This window comes from Vulpes vulpes, chromosome 5 (genome assembly GCF_048418805.1).
Source record: "Vulpes vulpes isolate BD-2025 chromosome 5, VulVul3, whole genome shotgun sequence".
Lineage (NCBI taxonomy): Eukaryota > Metazoa > Chordata > Mammalia > Carnivora > Canidae > Vulpes > Vulpes vulpes.
This window is the reverse complement of record NC_132784.1, coordinates 93,315,806-93,339,485: the sequence shown is the minus strand read 5'-3', so window position 1 is coordinate 93,339,485 and position 23,680 is coordinate 93,315,806. Positions and strand designations below refer to the sequence as shown.

The 23,680-nt window shown below is 46.7% G+C and overlaps 1 protein-coding gene, 1 long non-coding RNA gene and 1 pseudogene across 5 annotated transcripts in view; 2 read left to right on the top strand and 1 right to left on the bottom strand.

Annotated features, from left to right (window-relative positions):
* The first annotated feature begins 850 nt into the window (after positions 1 to 850).
* On the top strand, positions 851 to 1,257 carry LOC112914596 (large ribosomal subunit protein eL34-like; annotated as a pseudogene).
* Positions 1,258 to 4,191: 2,934 nt separating this feature from the next.
* Positions 4,192 to 23,680, top strand: part of ELK4 (ETS transcription factor ELK4) — a 28,941-nt gene continuing 9,452 nt past the window's right edge. The window contains exons 1-5 of one of the 4 annotated variants that reach the window (XM_072759440.1): positions 4,192 to 4,332; positions 11,093 to 11,168; positions 19,045 to 19,260; positions 20,566 to 21,438; positions 22,811 to 22,927. In XM_072759440.1, the coding sequence (XP_072615541.1) occupies positions 19,054 to 19,260; positions 20,566 to 21,438; positions 22,811 to 22,927 (1,197 nt within the window). In that variant the 5' untranslated portion in view covers positions 4,192 to 4,332; positions 11,093 to 11,168; positions 19,045 to 19,053. Of the gene's footprint in view, positions 4,333 to 10,679; positions 10,958 to 11,092; positions 11,944 to 19,044; positions 19,261 to 20,565; positions 21,439 to 22,810; positions 22,928 to 23,680 lie in introns of those variants that run through there. The other 3 variants (XM_072759439.1, XM_025991383.2, XM_072759438.1) reach the window with 3 other exon arrangements.
* LOC112914376 (uncharacterized) lies at positions 8,857 to 10,669 on the bottom strand. The gene is made up of 2 exons (XR_012001773.1): positions 10,340 to 10,669; positions 8,857 to 9,111 (listed from the first exon to the last, which is right to left on the bottom strand). It is a non-coding gene; the product is annotated as an uncharacterized lncRNA (long non-coding RNA).

Here is a 23,680-nt window from a genome sequence, read left to right as displayed (position 1 = left end):
ATTTTCAGTCATGAGTTTGAGCCCCATACTGGGCGTAGAGTTTACTTAAAAAATAAAAAGTTGTGAAGTGGAAGTGGAAAGAAGTTGTGGTGGTGATAGATGGAGGGTCAGGGGAAAGGTGGAGTTAAATACCAAGGATGGCCCTGCCTTCATGTCCAAAAGGTCAAAAAACTTTCCCATCTGATGTCTCTTATCACAACCAGGGCCAGGACTTTTGGGTGACCATTATCTACTTCCACAATTAATTTTATGTGTCAATTTGGTGAGGCCTTGGGATACGCAGGTGCTTGGTCAAACATTATTCTGGGTGTGTTTGTGAGGGTGTTTTTGGATGAGATTAGCATTTAAATTTGAAGACTGAGTAAAGCAAATGTGGGTGGGCCCTGTCCAATCAGTTGAAGGCCTGAACAGAACAAAAGAACTGATCTTCATCTGAGCAGAACAGAGTTCTTCTTCTGGACTGCATCATATTTGGGACATCAATATTTTCCTACCTTTGGACCCAAACTAAAATATCGGCTTTTCCTGGTCCCTGAGTCTGCTGGCCTCCAGACTGGAGCCATACCACGGTTCTGGTTCTCAGGCCCTCAGACTTGGGCTGGAACCATCTGCTGGCTCTCTCCATCTCTAGCTCACTGATTCCACCTGCACATGGTGGGAATAGTCAGTCTCTGCAGTCGTGGGGGCCAGTTCCTTGTAACAAGTCTTCCTCTCTATATACATCCTACTGGTCATGTTTCTCTGGAGAAAGATAACTAATACAAGGAGGTTTTACTAACACCAGGCAAATCAGCGACTCATAGATACCAGAGCTGGAAATCTGGCACCCCCCCACTCAGTGGCGTTCAGAATGGTTCAGCGTTTGACATAACTGTCGTAGGCTGTCCTACAATACAGCCTCTAACAAAACTAGGCTGTCCCGACCTCCTGGCAATAGAATCATTTACCTTTATACCAAGAAGGTTGGGAAAGCGCCAAAGTCTGCATGTGGCATGTGTCCTGGCCGACTTCGAGGAGTTCGTGCGGTGAGACCTAAAGTCCTTATGAGATTGTCTAAAACGAAAAAACACGGCAGCAGGGCCTATGGTGGTTCCATGTGTGCCAAGTGTGTTCGTGATAGGATCAAGCGTGCTTTCCTTATTGAGGAGCAGAAAATCGTTGTGAAGTGTTGAAGGCACAAGCACAGAGTCAGAAAGCTAAATTAAAAAAATGAGGATTTTTTTGAGTAATAAAAATCAAAAAGCTTGAAAAAAAAAATCCACCACCACCCCCCCCCCCCCACCTACAGGTGACAACACAGAAGCGGCAGAAGGAAGGTTCTTCCCACTGCACATTTTACCAATCACATTCACTTCCAAAATCCCCTTAACTGGAGACCATAATTAGAAATAACTCTTAAGCGGCACCTGGGTGGCTCAGTCGGTTAAGCACCTGCCTTCAGCTCAGGTCAGGATCTCAGGGTCCTGGGATCCAGCCCTGCATCCATCAGGCTCCCTGCTCAGCGGGGAGTCTGCTTCTTCCTTTCCCTCTGCTGCTCTCCCTGCTGTGTGTGCCCTCTTTTTCTCTCAAATAAATAAGTAAAATCTTTAAAAATTTTTTTAAAATTTAAAAAAGAAATAAGACCTAAGATGCAAATATCCCTGGGAAGATAAGGTACTGACATGAATTCATAATGGAACGTAAGTGACTCGCAATGTTTTCTGAAGAGCACTTTTTCAAGGGGGAGTGCAAAGACAGAGGTACAGGGTGCAAAGACAGAGTTCCTACCCTTTGGGAGGTCCTTGACCGGTGAGAGCTTCGGAGACGTGCCAAAGAGAGCTACGCAGAGTCAGAGGGGTTTGGTCCTCAAAAGTGAGAGGAGGAGGCACTCAGAACAATGGGAGACAAGGTCCAGGGAGGACAGGGCAGGACCACAGACCACACCTCCTAATTCCTTTGTTGAGGGCTGGCTCAGAGCAGCGCTGGCTCAGCTATCCTGGGAGGCTGAGACCGGACACATTTGGGGGATGCATGCATGGAGCTGGGCACATCTGGGGGATGCATGCATGCAGCTGGCCCCATCCTTAATTTCAGTGAGCTCACATAAAACTTCTGAAAATATGGATTTCTAGCAGTAGCCCTTGCATCTCTACCGAGATAACATTTTTAGGCGTACCGTCTGCCTTCGTAGTTACATCGGGATGTGTGGTGGGTAGAGTGGGTGGCAGGGTGTTTGGAGCAGTGAGGCAACCAGCAGCCTACTTTCAAACCTTATGTGCAATGTTTTTGCGTTCTTCCTTGTATGATACTTATGATTGATTTTCTCTTTGGGTCAAGAGCTTAAAGACAAAGCCCTTGTTCCACCCAGTCTGGCCAGTACAGTGACTGCTCCTCCTATTTAGAGCAAGGGCAGGGGGCGAGATGGCGAGGCTGCTTGCAGTCCCGTCATGGGCGGGAGGGGTGAGCGAAAGGAGGATGTGAGCAGCTTGGCGGGAGGCCCCTGGGGAGGCAGGAGAGGAGGCTCCCCGGAAGGGCTGCCCCCGAGAGGCCGGGAATGGGGTTGTACCAAGTCCTACACAGGGCAGGGTTGGGAAGGGCTCTGGGAACACAGACTTAGAAAGTTAGAGGGGAAGTGGGTCACTGCGGAGGTCGGGGTTCCCTGCAGTGGAAGTACTAGAACACTAGCTGGACGAGCAAACGGTTCGGATCAGGGAGGAGAGTCACGCACACGGAGTGGTTGATCCACGCTACTCTGAAGCACCTCTAACCCTGGGATTCTCTGACGTGAGGCTGTAGAGGATGGTCAGTCGCCACAAAGCGCGGGGTCTGAAGGGGTGAAAGTATGACCATCCATCCAACCAAACCTATTGGCAGTAAGGAAAATGGGACATCATAGAGGCTATGAATGGGTGTACAGTCTTCTTCTTCCTCTGTTCCATACAGAACTAGGGTAAGGTGGCAAGGTTTGGCTAGAACCTGGGAGATTGTTTTCAGGCAGCTAAGGGGAATGTCTCAGCAGGAGGGAGACGGTGGGTAGGACAGGCTGAGGGGACTAGATGAAGAAGATGCTGGGAGTGACGGGCCTTATGTTGTTGGAGGGGGAGGAAGGGACTCTGGTGCCTCCTGCAGGTGCACCTGTGTCCCGCAGCCAGCACAGTAGTCATCTCATGCTATGGTCCAAATGTTGGCACCCCTCCCTCCTCAATGCATATTGCAAATCTTAATCCCTAAAGATGATAGTATTAGGATGTGGGGCCTTTGAAAACACTTAAGTCGTGAGGCTGGAACCTTCCAGGATGGGATTAGTGCCCATGTAAAAGCAACTCCACAGAGTTTTCTCACTCCTTCCACCATGTGAGGATGCAGAGAGAGAGAGCTGTCAGCTATGAACCAAGAGAGAGGCTCTCACCAGAATTCAACCATACTGGTGCCTTGTTCTTGGGCTTCCCAGCCTTCAGAACTGCGAGAAATAATATTCTTGTGGTTTAGAAGCTACGCTGTCCATGGTACATTGTTATAGTAGCCTGAATGGAGTGAGATATTATGGAACATTTGATTCATCCAACTCCTCCCCCTCCTCCAACTCTGCCCAGACACCATGCTCACCAATTAGCATGATGGTCATATTTTGGCTTTTCATATTAAATTCTCTACAGGAAAGGTATGTGACAGCTTACCCCATCTTAGCACTTCTCTCGGGGTTAGAATTGTTTACTTGACAGTCTATTGCCCTTGAATGAATTTTCTTGTATCCCCCCCTCTTAGCACAGTGCCTGGGACAGAGCAGGAACTCATGAAATACTAAGTGAATAAAGCCCGAAGAAACAATCACATCTCTTTGGGATGGAACATGGGAAGTGGTCAGGAGCAGCAGTGAAGTAGTGACATTTGAGAACTGAGAGCTCTTCATTCAGTATTTACTAGGTCCCTGTTATGTGGCGGGCACAAGGCTAGGTAGGGGACACCAGTTTGTGCAAAGAGGACCAACACAGTGCCTTCAAGGAATTCCATGACATTCCAGGTGGAGAGAGCCACATTAACCAAAGGTGGAGCCCTGGCAGTGCTGGATGTGTCTGTGAGGCTGGAGGTCAGGCAGAAAAGGGGCCAGACTGGAAAGGGTCACTAATGAAAACAGGAAACACCAAAGGGTGATAAGGTTTTTAAACTTTGCCCTTCACAGGTCAGGTTAGAGTTTGGACTTTATCTTGGAAGCAGCCAAGAAATCAGTTGTTGAACACTCTAAAACAGACGAGTGACACAGTCAAGTGCGTGTTTCTGAAAGCTTCCTTGTGGAGATGGGCTGGGATGCCTGGATCTGGGGAAAGAAAGCAGAAGACCACTGCAATAGTCCTGGTGAGAGACAGTGAGAGCCTTGGGGACAGCCATGAAGAGGGGATGGGTGTGAGATATTCTGGAGATTAGACACAGATCATGGTGACCAATTGTGTTGGAGGATGAGAAGGAAGGCATTGTTAGAGATGACAGAGGTGCCCAGGTGATGCTTCCGACTGCAGGTGGGAAGGAGGATTTGGTTCAGGTGGCAGGTATAGGTAATGAGTTCAAGTTGTATGTTCTGAGATGGAGGGGTTATAAGGACATCCAGGAGGAGAAACGCTTTAGGAAACTGGAGATAGGGATCCAGAGGTCAGGGGAGAATTCTGGGTCAGAAATAAAAGTTTGGGGCAGCCCCAGTGGCACAGCAGTTTAGCGCCGCCTGCAGCCTGGGGTGTGATCCTGGAGACCCAGGATCGAGTCCCACGTCAGGCTTCCTGTATGGAGCCTGCTTCTCCCTCTGCCTGTGTCTCTGCCCCTCCCTCTCTGTCTCTATGAATAAATTAAATCTTAAAAAAAAAAAGAAATAAAAGTTTGGGGCTTTAACATTTGGGTAGTGAACAAAGCCTTGGAGAGAATAAGGCCCCTCATGGGGAGTTCATCGAGGGATCATAATCCAGGGAGAAAAGCCCAAGGAAAGGATAGGACCCATTCTTCTGAGCTGGTGGAACAGAAGCCCAGAAAGAGACCCAAAACAGAGAGAGGGAAAATCACAGAAGCCAAGGGAGGCCATCATTTTGGGGAAGGGACAGAGAAGGGACATCCGAACATGCTTTGGAGGCCAGGGGATGTTTACCTGAAGCGGGAGGTCTAAGCTGGGCTTGAGGAGGACTAGGGGAGGGTGGGTGGGATGATGCCTGAGGGAGCCACCCGTGGGGACAGCAGACAGATTCTAGAGACTGGAGAGTGAGAGGGAGCTGAGTGGAAGCAGCAAAGAAAAAACATTATTTTTTGAAATTTGATACTAAAGGGAAAGACAGGGGTACCTGGGTGGCTCAGTGGTTGGGCATCTGTCTTTGGCTCAGGGTGTGATCCTGGAGTCCTGGCATCGAGTCCTGCATCGGGCTCCCTGCAGGGAGCCTGCTTTTCCCTCTGCCTGTGTCTCTGCCTCTCTCTGTGTCTCTCATAAATAAATAAATAAAATCTTTTTAAAAAATAAAGTGAAGGATAGGATAGGCTGATGGTTGAAGGGGAAACTTTTCTTAGGATGGGTGAGACTGAACATGTTGACTGGCTGGATGGAGAGGTGACAGGCCAGAGGGGATGAAGCGATAGGAGGCGAAGGGGGCAGGCTCAAGCTTTGGGCACCCCTGCACCTCCCATCTACACCTCTGAGCTGTGCTGGGTGCCCCTCTTGGCCTCGCTGATCTAGCCACTTGAGCACTTACTGAGCAGCTCCTGTGAGGGACTGTCCTGGGAGCTGGGCTGTGATGGGGACTGCGATGTAGGCTCTCCTCTCAAGGACTCAGTCTGACAGATGGAAAAGACAGAAGAAGAAACTGGAGGTGAGCATGGTGAACGCCACAAGCAGGGTCAGTGCTGGTCATGATGGAGACGGTGGGGTTCACCAAGCAGAGCAGGTGACACTGGAGCTGAGACCTGAAGTCAGAGCTGCTCAAGGCAGGGGAGCAGGAATATCCCAAACCCCCTCTGCTCTCCTCCAAGGACTTATGCGCTCTGTGGAACCAGAGGATCCTCTCCCCTCTTTCCCTTCCCCCAGCACCGTCCTCACCGATATTTAACTAAATATTTAACTAACACCCCCTCCCATGTCAGAGTGGGTTTTAGCCCTTCATCTTTTAGAAAACTTCTCAGGGCAGCCCAGGTGGATCAGCGGTTTAGTGCCGCCTTCAGCCCAGGTCGTGATCCTGAAGATCCAGGATCGAGTCCCACATCAGGCTCCCTGCATGGAGCCTGCTTTTCCCTCTGCCTGTGTCTCTGCCTCTCTCTCTCTCTCTCTCTCTCTCTCTCTCTCTCTGTCTCTCTTGAATAAATAAATAAAATCTTGAAAAAAAAAAAAAGAAAAAAAACTTCTCAGGAGAGAAAACTGATCTTGGGTCATCTTTGCATCTCCTGAAGTATCCAGTGCAGTGCTCAGCACCAGCTTAATGCTTAAAACTTATATATATAATTTTATAAAGCATAGCTTAATTCTTTTTTTTTTTTTGAAGTAAACATTACCCCCAATGTGGGGCTTGAACTCACAACCCTGAGATGGAGAGTTACACGTTCCTCTGACTAAACCAGCCAGGCACTCCCCAGACTATATTTTTTGCTAGGAAATTTTCTTGGACTTGAGGACCACTATCTCTTAGTAAATTCTCCAGGGGGCCACTGGCAGAGTTAAAAGGGAAAAGGAAAGTAAGCAGAGAGAGAAAAACAAGGATGAGGGAGAAGGCTGGGGTGGCAGGCAGGCAGGAAGGAAAAAAACAAGTGTACACACTGTGGGAAGGGAGGCAGATCCGAACAAAAGCTAACCAGAGCTCTCTGCGCTCTGTGCAACCTTGTCGCCGGATTCTTCTTCGTGGGAGGAACCCCTTATCTCCCTTCACTCTAGGGCTCTCCCACTGGAGTCTGATTTCTAGACATTTTCAATCAGTGACATGCATCACACCGCATTTACTGAGGAGCAGGGAGAGGCTGAGACAAGAGGTGGGGGAAAGCCCTACAGACCCAACGATTTCCCCATTTTCGAGGTAAGCCTCGACAGAATTTAAATTCCCTTCCCCTGAGAGTCTGGAAGAGGGAAGCAGGTGGCTGAGCCACACTTATGAATTGGGTCTGCCACTCGCCAGCTACGTGGTCTTTAGCATGGCAAAATTCATTTTGTTTCGCGCTTGGACAAATAAAGGGAGGCAGGAAAAAGCTGGCATTACATGTTTCTGAATTAGCACCACGTCTTTAAAACTCCACCTCTCTCAGGAAATGTTCCTGAATGCAGTGGGAGGTGGTCATACTTCCCTCCTGCTCCCTGTCCTTTCTTGCCACAACACTGCAAGGCTGTAAGAGCCGCACTTAACCCCTTCAATTTGTCAGCCTGACTTTTCCTTACGCATCATCTCTGGATCCTTAGCTGAAATTTTTTGTCAATAGGATCAAAAGAAATAATGGGTGAGACCTGGAAAATTGATGGAAGTTGTGGAGAGTAATGATGGTCTCTGAGGTGTCAGTGCCTCTGGTCCATGACTGAACATACCTTAAAAAAAAAAAAAAAAAAGAACAAAGCCTTTTTGGTGGTGGTTCCTCAATTAATCTTTTTTTTTTTGTTCCTGAATTAATTTTAAGTGGAAAAAAATTCCAGCCAGTTATAAAATGGAAGCAAACTTCCAGCTTAAAATTTAGAGAAATACATATCCTACAATGAGTTAGTCAAACCCCCCAGAATCTTACATGGTTACCCACAAGGTGGATTTTCAATCAAGTTACATCTTTTCCAAAGGGCAGTTAGGAAAGAAGTATTCAGTTCTGTTCTCTTTCTCTAACACGTATTCTGCATGGATGTGAAGAAAAGTACATGTATGGAAGATCAATAAAATTGTTTTAGGTTAAAAAATATTACTGGAGGGACCTTGGGTGGATCAATTAAGATCCAACTCTTTTTATTTTTTTTTAAACGATTCTATTTGACACACAGAGAGAGCACAAGCAAGAAGAACAGCAGATGGAGAGGGAGAAGCAAGCTCTCTGCTGAGCCGGAAGCCCAATGTGGGGCTTGATCACAGAACCCTGGGATCCTGACCTGAGCTGAAGGCAGTTGCTTAACTGACTGAGCCACCCAGGTGCCCCACAACCCAACCCTTGATTTCGGCTCAGATCATGATCTCAGGGTTGAGAGCCTGAAACCCACGTCTGGCTCCATGCTAAACATGGAGTCTGCGTGAATATTCTCTCTCTCCTTTTGCCGCCTCCCCCATAAAGAAAATCTTAAAAAAAAAAAATTAGTGGAGGAGAAAAGAAGTAGATTGGGTGTAGATTCCAAAGAAGAACAGTATATGAAGTTATTTCTTAGGTGTATTTGAAACAGGTCATGAAATGTGTTAGATCAGTATATGCCCCAGGCAGGTAACTGCAATAAGTCATGTCTTGTCATGTCCTCTCTGGGAAAACAGGGTGTTGTGTGAAGTTTACAGCTATAGGGCTGAAAGATGTTTCCATGAGCTTTTCTCATGGTCTAGAGGCCACAAATATATTATTCAAAGACTTTTTCATGAGTTTTTCTCTGGACCTTGAATACCCTCTGATTATAAGTCTTATTTTTGGGGATGAAACTTCTTTGCCCAGAATAATAGTCTTGGTGTAGAGATATTTCTAACCATCATGCCATTGGTTATCTTAGGTGAATTTTAGGGTCTTAATAAGTAATGGGGTTAGGAAATGCTGCCAGATTCAGGATCCAGCTAGCCTGCATTTTATTTTCAAAGGTAACTTTTCCTTTGACATTTCATGTCCCACAAACATAATAACTATTGGGCCATTCAACAAGAACCCAAAGCCCACTTTGATCAACTATCTTTTTCTTTTCCTCCATCCACCACAGACTACAAGTGAAAGGTATGAATAGCTTTTATTTTTAAAGATATTAAAAGTGAGGCCCAGAAGAGATAAATCGAAAGGATTTTCCCAGGAGGATCAAGCTTGGAGTTTAGGGAAATTGAGAGGCTAGAATTCAGAAATCTCCGAGTTTTATTCCTTCATGTCAGACATGCTGCAGTCTGCTTCTCATCTGTCCTGATCTGGGGCTGTTGATGTTTCCTGCAACTTAGTTATTTCTTCTTTACTTCATGTGCTGTAAGATACTGCCTGGAAGACAGAACAGCTGATGGATGGTTCCACGCTTGCTCAGAACCTATGAAATATTTCTTTAGGAAAAAGGGACACAAATTTGGGGTAATGATGAGGCAGCAACATTGAAGAGAGGCAAGGGGAAGTTGCTTCAAGAAGAAATAATCATAACTAGGTGTTACTGGGTTAGGAAATGTAATTACAGGGGCGCCTGGGTGGCTCAGGGGTTGAGCATCTGCCTTTGGCTCAGGGCGTGATCCCCCTGGGATCGAGTCCCACATCAGGCTGCAGGGAGCCTGCTTCTCCCTCTGCCTGTGTCTCTGCCTCTCTCTATCTCTTATGAATAAATAAAATCTTAAAAAAAAAAAAAAAAAGGAGGGGATCCCTGGGTGGCTCAGCGGTTTGGCGCCTGCCTTTGGCCCAGGGCGCGATCCTGGAGTCCCAGGATGGAGTCCCGCGTCGGGCTCCCGGCATGGAGCCTGCTTCTCCCTCCTCCTGAATCTCTGCCTCTCTTTCTCTCTATGCCTATCATAAATAAATAAATAAATCTTAAAAAAAAAAAAAAAAGGAAATGTAATTACATTAGGGGAATAAGGGTGGCAGGGTTGGGATAACCAAAATGGTTGAAAAACACAATCGAGAGCAGGTCAGGCAGAAAAACATATATTAAACTTAGATAAAATCTGCAAATTTTATTTGAGATAGCCCTGAGTAGCTAAGACTAGGATTCGAAATCTATCAAGTAAGAAAGTGACCAAACAAGGTAACAAAAAAGCAACATAGCCACCATGGCGGTTGCAAAAACCACCATCTGTTGTGTGATGAACGGTGGAGAGAGATTCTATATTTTTAGAATCTTGAGTGGGAAAACCAGGCACACTAATAAACTTTTTTCCCCAGTTCACTAATCTGAAACTGACTTTCCTTTTAGTGTCTCTGCTGTCAACATGTACCGTTTTTTTTTCTTAAAGTCAATTTAAAAACAGAGGCTCGCTATGACTAATTTAAGAACTCCCAAAGTAGGCTCTTTTCCAAAAATAAACTGCAATCGACAAGACTGTCAACTCCTCTAAAGCAGTGGTGATGCAGCCATAGACCCAGGGCCGCATCAGAGGTTTCCTGCCAGTTTGGGCAGAGCCGGGCAGTCTAGCAGAGCTCCACAACCCTTACCTGTGTCTGGTCTAAGGCTTAAACTGAAATATTTCTATAAACAAATGTTTCCAAGGGTGCATCTTAAACAGCCTACCTTAATTCTTATTTTTTCCTGTCTCTGAAATGGAAACTGTTGCGAGGAAACATTTCACACCAGAGGCCAAGAGTGCTAGTGTTTTGCAGATATTGCATGTTTCCTCTTAACGAAAGTATGTTTACATCCTCTGGCAAAGTTATTTTTAAGAAGGTTAACACCTTTCGGTGGGGCCGCTTTTACCTCTGTGTTACAATTACTCTGTATTAGCGGGCAGGAGGGTTGGAAATAAACCCAAGCGCCGATTCTCTTCCAAAAGCCCACGCAAGGAAAAGAGGATCACGCTCCAGTCAGTGAGTTCAATTAATTTCACCTTGAATTCAGTGGTGGGGGTGTGGCGGAGGCAAAAGCGATGACGTCACCACTTACTGGGTGTCAGGAAGCGCCCGAAGTACGTTGCGGGCCTTATCTCATTCCGGCGACGCTGAACATGGTCACCTTCCCTTTACACGAGGCACTGAGGTGCAGAGAGGTGCAGCGACCCACTGCGGGTCTTACAGGGAGTAAATGGCCCAAGTACGGGTGACTCGCACTGGCCCTAGTTCTTGGAGGCGTCGCTCAGCGCTCCCGTTCCCGGCCGGGCATCCCTCTGCTGCTCAACTCCCCCAACAGTCCTCGGTACCACGTGTGCCTGCTTCCTTAGGAATCCCGTTTAGAGAGACTGTGTGTGCTGGAAACTCTGCTGCGTGACTTAGGCACCCGATCCGCTCTGTCATCGCAACTCTAAGACACCGGCTTTTCTCCGTTTTACAGATGATGAAACTTTTGGGAAGTCAAGAAAGCTGAGGTCTCCAAGACGGTGAGGCGCAGAGCCGCGGCCGGATGCCAGGTCTGATTCCACCCGCCAGTCCCCGGGCCAGGGCGCTACAGGGACGATTTAACAATATTCATGGGGGGGGGGGGGGCGGGGGTGTTCGTTGCGTCCTGGGAGCCGGCACTTGGATGAGCAAGCTGCGGAGGAACCAACGGCTTCGGCCACTCGGCCGCGGAAAAGCCGGGACTGGCGGCCCAGGACAGAGAAGCCCTCGGGCGACGACTTAGCGCCGACGGAGGCGGTTCCCGGGCCCCCGCCCCGCGGACGGCAGCCTGGGCGCTGGGGCCGCGGCCGAGCGCAGAGCAGCAGGGGCACCGCCGCGCCCACGCCCGCCCCGGGAGGCCCCGACTCGCGGCCACGCCCCGCCCCCGGAAGTGACGCGTGGCGGCTGCGCCGCCGGGAGGGGCCCCGACGTAGCCGGGGGGTTTGAGAGTGGCGGCGGCCGCGGAGCGACTGGCAGGCCGGGCCCGGCGAGGAACGCCCCGAGCGCGCGCCCGGCGGGTAGCGGCCCTAAGACCCGCGCCGCCGCTGCCGCCGCCGCCGCCGCCGCGTGCGGGGGCGGGGAGGGCGGGGCGCGAGGAGCCGCGGCGGGCGCGGCGGCGGCTGGCGATGCGGGCGGCTGCGGGCACCCGGCGGGCTCGGCTTGGCCGCCGCCGCCTTCTCCGGCTCCGCCGCGGGGGTCGCAGCGGCCGCCGCGCCGCCCTCGAGGTCCCAGCGTGAGGAGGCGGCGGGCGGAGAGAAGCATCGCGCTCGAGGCGGAGACCCAGAGGGAGCCCCGCGCGCGGCCTCGGTGAGCGGCCGGCCTCGCGCGCCTGTGCACCCCGCGTCCCCGCGGACTCTCGCGGCCGCCGCCCCCGCCGCGAGGAGCTGGGGGCCTGGGGCCGGGCCGGGTGGGGGGAGCAGGCGGCACAACAGGAAGTGAGCGTGGCGGCGGGGGCGGGGCGGGGGCGGGGCGGGCGCGCTCCCCGGGGACCCGCCCCCCCCCCCCCCCCCCCCCCGGCTCCGCGGCGCGCAGGTGGACGGCCGAGCGCGCGGGCCCGGCCTCGCCCCTCGTTACGCCCCGCGACGTCCGGAGGGGCACGGGGGGGCAGGGGCTTTTGGGCTCGGCGGGGGGGACGAATTCTGATTCTTTGTAGTGACAGGAAGTTGGAAAACGAAAGTACGGTAACTCGGTGCTAACCGAGGCCGCAGGAGGTTGCGGCTCTTCCCCGGACTTTGATCTGCGCGGGGCACACGGTCACCGAGTTTCTTCCGCTCCCCACGCTCGCTGTTCATCCGGTGTCGAGTTTCATTTCTTGTTCTACTCCTCTCCCGCGAGCCCCCCCCCCCCCCCCCGACTTTTGGCTTATTGCACAGCTGCGGCGAGGCTGGTCGCTTCTGGGTTCCTGGAGGCTCGATTGGAAGCCTCTTTAGGGGGCGGCATCGTAGCTGGCCTCGGCAGGAGATACGGGGTGTTGTTGATTGGCTGAAGTAGTCGGAAAATACACAGTTGGCTTTTTCCCAGGCTGTTGCTATGTGAAGTGTAGGGATTCCCGTGAAGACTGGAGTCGCTTGCACGTCACGCCGGTGGATCGGGTCCTCTCTTCCCCTCTGCCGGCTCCCAGCCACCACCCCACTGTGCGGAAACTTGGTGCTTTCATAGTTAGGACCGTTAGTGAGGTTTTCATTGAAATGTATGATTCAGCCCCCGCTCCCACCACCCCACCACCTCCCCGTCAGGAATTCCCTTCTCTTTGATTTTATATGAACATTAAGATGCTAAAGTGAGGGCACCTGGATGGCTCAGTTCACGATCCCAGGGTCCTGGGACGGAGCACGATCTCGGGCTCCCTGCTCAGCGGGAAGCCTGCTTCTCTCTCTCCCTCTGCTGCTCCCCCCCCCCCCCCGCCCCAGTTGTGCTCTCTGACGCTCTTTCTGTTAAATAAATAAATAAAATTTTTTTTAAAAACCTGCATAAGTGAAATCTGTTACACTCTTAGGGAAATGTTGTCTTCAAGTTTTCCTGCAATGTAGCTATACTTTCAGTATTTTCTTAATGTAGGGCACTGTACAGTTAAGAGACTCCTGGTTGCTTTTTGAGAACGTTGATGATTTTATTGTTTTTATTTTTAAAAGATTTTATTCACGAGAGACACAGAGGGAGAGGTAGAGACACAGGCAGAGACACAGGCAGAGGGAGAAGCAGGCTCCCTGCAGGGAACCTGATTCAGGACTCCATCCCAGGACCCTGGGGTCATGCCCTGGGCTGAATGCAGAGGCTCCTCCACTGAGCCACCCAGGTGCCCCGAAAACAAAGATGGTTTTAATTAAAAACTAGTCTTGATACATAATTTGGTTTTGTATTATTGAAGCAGCACACTGAATTTGGAGACAGTATTTTGGTCTTAGCTGCTGTTTCTGAAAAATAGTTGGGCTGTGGGTCACCACAGCAACTGGACTATGTGTGTTATAAACATGTTTAGGGTGGAAAAAGTTTCATTTACTAGAGACTTCCTTTCCCTAATAGCTTATTTCAACATACTTTCTTTCAGTTTACCTCTGTGACTGATCTACCTTTGAAGGATTAAAGTAGAATCAGTTATGTTTTCAACATTTAACTCTTCAATCACATTCTTATGTTTGCAACAGTTAAGTATTTCCCTCATTACACTTCTGAAAAGTTCTTCTAAAAGCATACTTTTAGAAAACTTGAGTTTTTCTGTGAAGGAAAGTAAAGGTTTTTATTAATAAGTAGCTAAAATAAAAGTTTTTGTGATTTTTGATTCATCTTTTTAATAGCTGTTTTCTGGAATTTATTCTTTAATTATCTTTTATGCCTGAGGAAATAATTGAATTTTGTATTAATAGCACACTTTTAGGAACTGAAAGGAAGAGATTCAACCTGACTGTATATCCAGAGATTCACCAACTTTTCAGAGTATGGCCTGATATCAAAATTGAATGAATAAAATATTCCTTTATACTACCCATTGAAGATGTCCACTTTATATCTTTCTGTGAAGTGTGTTTTTTTTTTTGTTTTTTTTTGCAAAAGAACATTCTTTTCCAGTGCTTCATTCCAAAACCACAATGCCCTTTGATTCTAAACAACCTTCTATCCCAGCGGCACTGTAAAGTACAAAAAAAGCATCAGTATTTTCCACAACAGTTAGGTTTTGCCCTGAAGTATCGGCAGCAGCTCACCAGCATTTGACTCCATAGGCTCCCCTAATAACCAGAAGGGAAAATAGAAGCTGAAAGGTGAAATCTGAACCCCTATGGGAGCACACATTCTTTGGGGACCCTCCCCTTTGCCCAGTGTGGCACTTGTGTGCTCGTTGTGGAGATGTTGATGCGTGTTTCTGTCTTCACATGTATACCTTAGCCATTATAAACCTGTGGGACTCAAGCATTACCTACATGATAGGTATTAAGACCCTAGGATTACGTTTGGGAATTTTTCCCAAAAAGAAATGGAATTACGGGTACCACATTTGTGGTCGTTTTGAGATTTCAGTTCTTTGTCCTTTCTCTTTTCCCCTCCGTCTCTCTCTCCCCAACCTCTTGGTTTCCCCTTTTTTCTTTTTCCCTCTCTCTCTCTTACACACACTGATACCCTGATCTCTGTAAGTTTTTTTTTTTTTTTTTAAGTAGGCTCCATACCCTGCATGAAGCCCAATTTGGCGCTTGAACTCAGGATTCTGAGATCAAGAGTTGGACACTTAACCAATAAGCCACCCAGGTGCGCCCCCCCCCCCCCCCCCCATGCATTCTTGATATGAAGATGATGTCTGGACACAGGGAGACACTTCTTCGGTTAAGCTAAAATTTACTAGGGAGTAGTTTTGACATGTTTAGACCAAAAAAGAATAATCATTTAGATGGAAAATATATGTAATGAAAAGGAACTAGGCATGAACAGACATCATTAGAAGACAAGGTCTCTGGTAAATTGAGATAAATGGATCCCTTCCCATACTTGATGGATCATAACATAAAACTACTCTTTTTATTTAAGTAAACCCTGTGCTCAATGTGGGGCTTGAACTCACAATCCCAAGACCAAGAGTCACAGGTAGCTAGCTACTGAGTCAGCCAGGTAACCCCTAAAACTATTCTTTTAACTCAGTTTAAGTGAGGCTGTGGGAAAGATTAGTGGGCACTGTTATGTTTAAAGTAACACCTTATTTGTAGGCCATTATCACTTAGTATCTAATTGTAATACTTTTTTTGCAACCAGCTGGTAATGTGATTGCAGTTATCCACCTAGGGAGTGGTTCTGGTGAAAGGAGTACATGACTGTGATGAAAGAGACTTGGCTTATTTATTTATTTATTTTAAATATGTTATTTATTCACTCATGACAGACACACAGAGAGAGAGGCACAGGCAGAGGGAGACGCAGGCTCCATGCAGGGAGCCTGATGCAGGACTCGATCCCAGGTCTCCAGGATCGCACCCTGGGCTTCAGGCGGCGCTAAACCGCTAAGCCACCCTGGCTGCCTGTTAGTTTGTTTTTAATGATAAAAGTCATCTACTTACGTTGTACAATACAGTGGTTTTAGTATATTCAAAGAGTTGTCTGGCCACCATCACAGTCTTTTTTTTTTTTTTTAATTTTATTTATTTGAGAGAGAGTGAGCAGGAGCAGGGGGAGAGACAGAGGGAGAGAGAAAGGGCGAAGCAGACTCTCCGTTGAGCAGGCAGCACAACATGGAGCTCAATCCCAGAATCCTGGGATCATGACCTGAGCCAAAAGCAGACACTTAACCTACTGAGCCACTCAGGCGCCCCTCCACCACAGCAATGTTAAGTTTAGAATATATACATCACCCCATAAGCATTCACTCCCCATTCTTCTCTCTACCCAGCCCCTAGCAACCACTGATCTAATGTGTCTAATACATTTGTCTGTTCTGGACATTTCATGTAAACAAGTACAATATGTGGTCTTTTGTGGCTGGCATTTTTCACTTAATTTTTTTTTCCTAAGATTTTACTTATTTATTCATGAGAGACAGAGAGAGAGAGAGGCAGAGACACAGGCAGAGGGAGAAGCAGGCTCAGTGCAGGGAGCCCGATGCGGGACTCAATCCAGGGAATCCAGGATCAGGCCCTGGGCCGAAGGCAGACGCTAAACTGCTGAGCCCCAGCGATCCCCTCACTTAAAGTTGTTGAGGTCTGTCCATGGTGTAGCGTGTACCAGTATTTTAGTCCTATTTCTGGCTGAATAATATTCTGTGTAGTTATACCATATTTTGCTTGTCCATTCATCGGTTGGTGGACATTTAGTTTCTACTTTTTGAATATTACTATGGAATAATGCTTCTGTGACGTTTCTGTACAGGTGTCTATGTAGACATGTATTTTCAATGCTTTTGGGTATATACCTAGGAGTAGAATTGCTGGCTCATATGGTAACTCATATGCTGGTTAGCTTTTTGAGGAACTGTCACACTGTTTTCCAAAGTGGCTATACCATTTTATATTCCCACCAACAATGCATGAGGGATTCATTTTCTTTACATCCTAACCAACGCTTGTTGCTACTGTCTGTCTTTTTGTTTATAGCCATCCTAGTAAGCGTGAAGTGCTATTTTACATGGTTTTACTCTTTAGTTCCCTAATTAATGCTGAGTATCTTTTCATGAGCTTATTGTCAGTTTGTGTATCTTCTTTGAAGAAATGTCTTTGTACATTCTTTTCCTATTTTCTAATTATAAGAATTATTTTTAAGATTTTATTTTTAAGGAATCTCTACACCATCATGGGGCTTGAACTCATAACCCTAAGATCAAGAGTTGCATGCTCCACTGACTGAGCCAGCCAGGTATCCCTAATTATAAGAATTCTTGGGGCACCTGGGTGACTCAGTCAGTTGAGTGTGTCCAACTCTTTATTTCGGCTCAGGTTATGATCTCAGGGTCCTGGGATTGAGTCCTGTGTGGGGCTCTGCATGCAGTGGGGAGTCTGCTTGAAGATTTTTCTTCCTCTTCCCCTCCCCTGGCTCACCCCCCCCCCTCAAATAAATAAATCTATTTTTTTTTAAGATTTTATTTATTTATTCATTCACAAGAGACCCAGAGAGAGACAGACAGAGACATAGATAGAGAAGCAGGCTCCCTGCAGGAAGCCCAATGCAGGAATCAATATCTCCACCTGGATCATGACCTGGATCATGTCCTGAGCAGAAGGCAGACACTTAACTGCTGAGCTACCCAGGCGTCCCAATAAATAAATCTTTAAAAAAATTCCTTCATGTATTTCTGATACCAGTCCCATATTTGAAAATATTTTCTCGGGTAGCCGGGGTGGCTCAAAGGTTTAGTGCCTGCCTTCGGCCCAGGGCGTGATCCTGGAGACCTGGGATCTAGTCCCACGTTGGACTCCCTGCATGGAGCCTGATTCTCCCTCTGGCTGTCTCTCTGCCTCTCTGCCTCTCTGCCTCTCTGCCTCTCTGCCTCTCTCTCTCTCTCTCTCTCTGTGTGTGTGTGTGTGTGTCTCTCATGAATAAATAAAATGTTGTGTTAAAAAAAAATATTTTCTCCCATTCTAAATATTGCTTCTCACTTAATGATATTATTACAACAGAAAAGTTTAAAATTTTGATGTAGCCCAACTTACCTATTTTTATAGTATTTTTAATGGAATTGATTTAATTTGTTTACAAGTCCTATTCTGGTCCATTGAGATCTCATTCCTAGATAAGAAAAGGAAGGTTTTTTGCTCTTGTGTGTGTGTTTGGTTCATTTATAGGCTTCTTAGGATGTTTATATATATGTTTGGCCAGAGTTTTTGCCCTAAATAATTCTTCCTAATAAATGGGGTATGGTTTTGAAATTTTATGAGGAAAATAACTTTGTGAGAGCATTTCTTTGCTACCCTGTTCCCTAAACCAGTGGTTATCAATTGGGATGATTTTGTCTCCCAGAACATTTGACAATGTCTAGAGACGTGTTTGAGTGTCACAATGGGACAGGAGGTGCTACTGGCATCTGGTGGGTCAAAGCAAGTAAAATACACGGGACAGCTTCCAAGAACCAAGAATTTTCTGGCCCAAAATATCAATAGAGCCAAAACTGAGAAACTCTGGCCTAAACAGGGAGAGCCTAAAACCTGAGATATTGAATGATTTTTCCATTTCATGTCTTGATAATCAAAGGCAACTCATCAAATAAAGGAGGATCTGTAGGGGCACCTGGCTTGGCTCAGTTGGTAGAGCATGCGACTATTGATCTCAGTGTCCTGAGTTCAAGCCCCACATTGGGCAGAGGAGCCTCCTTAAAAAAAAAAAAAAAATGTACTAGGCAGATGGAATCCCTGTGGGCAGAAGGGTGACAGAACTTGTAAATTAAATCAGGGAGCATTTTACTGAATTTTCAGTGCTGCCAATTTAAATGTAAATTAATTTATGAGAACGGAAACTATTCGGAGGAGAAATGCCAGTGGAGCAGAAGTAAATTATTCCCTATATCTTCGGGCCACCATGAGACACACACATGGTGATCTCAGGGGACAGGACAACGAGCTTTTCAGATAAAACTCAGTAGCAGTGGTACTCTGGTGATCGGCAATCATCAGACTGCTCCTGTGACTTATGGAACTAACTTTATCTCCCCACAAGACTTTTCTTAAGCACTGGAATTGCCTAAGGATTTGGACTCTGGGTCCAGATTGCCTGGGTTTAAATGTCAGCCCCACCATTTACTTGCTCAGCCTCAGACAAGTGGCTTACCTCTTTTCTGATCAGTTTTTTCAAATGCAAAATGAGGCTGCAACAGTTACCTATTTTGTAGGATTGTCTGGGAATGAAAAGAAGTAATACTGTTTGGAGTACAGTGCCTGGCATGTGGTGTTCCATAAGTGCTGGCTGTTAATACTATTGTGTGTCTTATCTGTGTGCCTCTTTCAGCTCATTGCTATGGACAGTGCTATCACCCTGTGGCAGTTCCTCCTTCAGCTCCTGCAGGAGCCTCAGAACAAGCACATGATCAGCTGGACCTCTAACGATGGGGAGTTCAAGCTTTTGCAGGCAGAAGAGGTGGCTCGTCTCTGGGGGATTCGGAAGAACAAGCCTAATATGAATTACGACAAACTCAGCCGAGCCCTCAGATACTATTATGTAAAGGTAATTCACATCCACCACAAAACCAGAATTCTCTCTTCTGTTGAGGTTATGACATACTAATGTTCCGGTTTATTTTTAAGCCTTTTTTAATTGAGGCATAGTTGACATATAACATTATATTAGTTTCAGGTGTACAGCATAATGATTTGAGATTTGTATACATTGCAAAATGATCACTGTCCTGGTTTATTCTGATCTAGTTTATTTTATAACTTCAGCAGTTTGGAATTAGGATGAAACATGTAAATTGTTCCAGCTCTATTTCTGCAATCCCACTCCTCATCCTATTTTATAATTCCTAATTGCTGTTGTCTTTAAAGAAAAAGTGAGTATAGTGTTGGAATAAGGAAAAGAAAATTTGAGATTGTTGAGGATAAAATAAACATTCTTGTGTCTATCATAATTTAAAAATTGTCACATGTATGCTTGTTTTTTTAGCTTTACTTAATTTTTACTTTTGAGGCTAACCCAGAGAACACAAATTAATACTTTATTATTATTATTCTTATTTTTAAAGGTTTTATTCATTCATTCATGAGAGACACAAAGAGAGGCAGAGACACAGGCAGAGGGAGAAGCAGGCTCCCTGTGGGGAGCCCAGTGTAGGACTCTATCCCAGGACCTCGGGATCATGACCTGAGCCAAAGTCAGGTGCTCAACCACTGAGCCACCCAGGCGCCCCCAAATTAATACTTCGAAGAATAGCTGTTAGTACACAGATTTGATTGCTTGGTTCAAATTTATTTTTTGTTTAATTTCTTATTATTTTGGATATGTTCTTGGGCTCTGAGGTGAAAGGAATGGTTCAAATGGATAGAATTAGAATGAGAAGCTGAGATCTTAATTTCTTTAACATTTACCAGCTTTCCAGAATGGGGGTGGGGGGGTCGTGTGAAGTAAGAAACAGCTGGAACTCCCGGGAGGAAGTAGAAGCCCCAGCAGAATTAATATTCTCTTCCTTTGTGCTTACCCAGGATGCTCATGGCTGGTACCTTTGGAATTGTTTGAGATCGCAATTCGGTGATTTTTGACTTACTACAGATAATGTGATTGGGCGAGTTAGGCAATTGAAATTTGTCTTACATAACATCATTTCAGCTACTTGTGAGACAGTTAAATGTTCTCAGCTTATGCTCCAGGGCGCTAGGACCTGGGTTTGGTCTGGCTAGATAAATGGAGGTGATTCTGAAGCTCTTAAGTGAACTCCTTGCCAAATCGAGACCCCGTATTAGGTCAGCTTGTTTGTGAGCTGTGGGCGGCACGTTTACCAAAAGGTATAAGCGTGCTTGTTTTGTTTATCTACAGAATATCATTAAAAAAGTGAATGGTCAGAAGTTTGTGTACAAGTTTGTGTCGTACCCAGAGATTTTGAAAATGGACCCCCTGACCGTGGGCCGGGCTGAGGGAGACTGCGAAGCCCTGAGCTGTGGCGAGGTGGGCGGCGGCGCCAGGGACCCCGAGAGTGGGGGCCGGGAGAAGCACCCCCAGCCCGGCGCCAGGGCCTCCAGCCGTAATGACTATATACACTCCGGCTTGTATTCTTCCTTCACTCTCAACTCTTTGAACTCCTCCAACAAGAAGCTTTTCAAACCCATAAAGATTGAGAGTCCAGCTGAGAAGCTGGCAGAGAAGAAGCCGCCTCCGGAGCCAACTCCGTCTGTCATCAGGTTCGTAACGACCCCTTCCAAAAAGCTGCCGGGTGAACCTCTTGCTGCCGCCACGTCCGTCGGCCCCAGCATCTCTCCATCTTCAGAAGAAACCCTACAGGCATTGGAGACTTTGGCTTCCCCCAAACTGCCTTCCCTGGAAGCCCCGGCCTCTGCAGCCAGTGTCACCGCCGCGTTCGCCGCCCCCCCCATCTCCTCCGCTTCCCCCTCTGTGCTGGAGCCGCCCAGGACCCCCACGCCGCCGCTGAGTCCTAATCCCGAGGTTGACACGGACATTGATTCCGTGGCTTCGCAGCCCATGGAGCTTCCAGAGAATTTGTCACTAGAGCCTAAAGACCAGGATGCGGCCTTGCTGGAAAAGGACAAAACAAGCAATTCTTCAAGATCCAAGAAACCCAAAGGGTTAGAGCTGGCGCCCATCCTCGTGATCACCGGTAGTGACCCAAGCCCACTGGGAATACTGAGCCCCTCTCTCCCCACGGCTTCTCTTACACCAGCGCTTTTCTCACAGGTAACTGACTCTTTCTTTTTAGTGCCACCGATGTTTGCATTGACTCACCTTTTAAAACATCCAGAATTTATAACCTCACATTCTCATGCTGTTACCTGGGTCTGTCTTAGAAAAGTGGGCTGTGACCCAGTTCCCTGCGTAATCAGTGAGAGGTTTGGAGTAGCATCGTAGAAGAATCTGTTGTCTCTACAAGCAAATAAATATTTTTCAACTTCCTCCTAAAGCCAACTATTCTCTCTCTCTTTTTGGTCTTATAAAACTCATTGGTATCTTATAAAAAAATAGTGATAACATCAAAAGCTAGAAAACAATAAATCCCAAGAACCTAAGAAAACCTCCTGGTGTGATGTTGAGTAACAAGTTTGTAGAGTTATATTAGTTATTTCTTAACTTACTCATCTCCTATTATTTATTTATTTATTTATTTATTTATTTATTTATTTATTTATGAGAGGGGAAGAAGGGGTGGGGAGGGAGAGAAAGATTTTTTTTTTAAGATTTTATTTATTTATTTGACAGAGAGCAAAAGCAGAGGGAGCAGCAGGGAGAGGGAGAAGCAGGTTCCCTGCTAAGCAGAGAGCCTGATGCAAGCAGAGAGCCTGATGTGGGGGATGCAGGGCTTGATTCCAGCTCCCCCACCCCCCCCCCCCCCCGGGATCATGACCCAAGTTGAAGGCAGGTGCTTAACTGACTGAGCCACCTAAGGTGTGTACTCCCTTTTTAAAAAGTGAGCAGAGTCCAAAGTGCTGAGCACAGAGTCCAGCCTGGAGCTCGATCCCAGGACCCTGAGGTCATGACCTGAGCTGAAATCAAGAGTCGGATGCTTAACTGACTGAGCCATGTAAACTCCTCCCTGTAGCATTTTTTTTTTAAGATTTTATTTATTTATTCATGAGAGACCCAAAGAGGCAGAGACACAGGCAGAGGGAAAAGCAGGCTCCGTGCAGGGAGCCTGATGTGGGACTCAGTGCCAGGACTCCAGGGTCGTGCCCTGAGCTGAAGGCAGATGCCCAGACGCTCAACCGCTGAGCCACTCAGGTGTTCCCCCTCACCCCAATAACATTTAAATAGACCTCCCATTACTAAGGAGAACTGCGTTTGTGAGTTAGTTACCAGTTCTTTCTCTGCACTTGACCAGATTGGTTTCTCTATTTGGGAAAGACCCTACAAAACACAAATTAGAAATATTTTGCCATTTATATTTCTTAGGTTGTAAAAATAATTTCTGAACTTTTCCTCATGATAAAATTTCAGAGATCCTTAGTGGAGAAGAGGACAGTATTTGGGTTTAGGGCTATTGATATATTATTATGAGGTTGAAATGTAAAACTGGCGAGTCACCTAGTGATCATTTTTGTTTTGCATATTGCAGACTCCCATCTTACTGACGCCGAGCCCCCTGCTATCCAGCATCCACTTCTGGAGTACTCTTAGCCCTGTTGCTCCCCTGAGTCCAGCCAGACTGCAAGGTGCTAACACACTTTTCCAGGTAAATCACCTCTAAGTTTGCCTCTTGCAGTTGGGGCCTGACACATGAAGAAAGAGGCCAAAAGGCAGTGTGTCTTCACTCTTTAGTCTAATCATTATAAAACTTGCGTTTAATAAATATGCTTTCCAGGGGTTAGTTGGTTAGTTTTCCAGTCAGCAGATGGTTCCAAAGATATTCACAGCAATGCTTCCTTTTCCTTTTTTTTTTTTTAAGATTTTATTTATTCATGAGAAACAGAGAGAGAGAGAGAGAGAGAGGCAGAGACACAGGCAGAGGGAGAAGCAGGCTCCCTGCAGGGAGCCCGATGTGAGACTCAATCCTGGGACCCCAGGATCATGCTCTGAGCCCAAGGCAGGTGCCAAACCACCAAGCCACCCAGGGATCCTGGCTTCGTTTTCATTCTTTACTGTTACATACATTTCAGTTAGACCAAGAATTGTTCAGTACTATAGTAGATTTTGAAACCACCTGATTTCTTTGTCATTTTAAACGCTAGAAATTCTTTTTCTTTTTTGAAAAAAAAAAACATATATGTGTGTGAAAAGTTGTGCATATAAGTCTTTTATGAGTCTCTTTTACATGAGGATTTTTGAAAATGAAAACTTTTGAGAATGGCATATCAAATACTCTGTTTCTCACTCATTTAGAATTGATGTTTATCAACATTTTATTTATTTATTTGTTTGTTTGTTTATTTTTAAAGATTTTATTTATTTATTCATAGAGACACACAGAGAGAGAGAGGCAGAGACA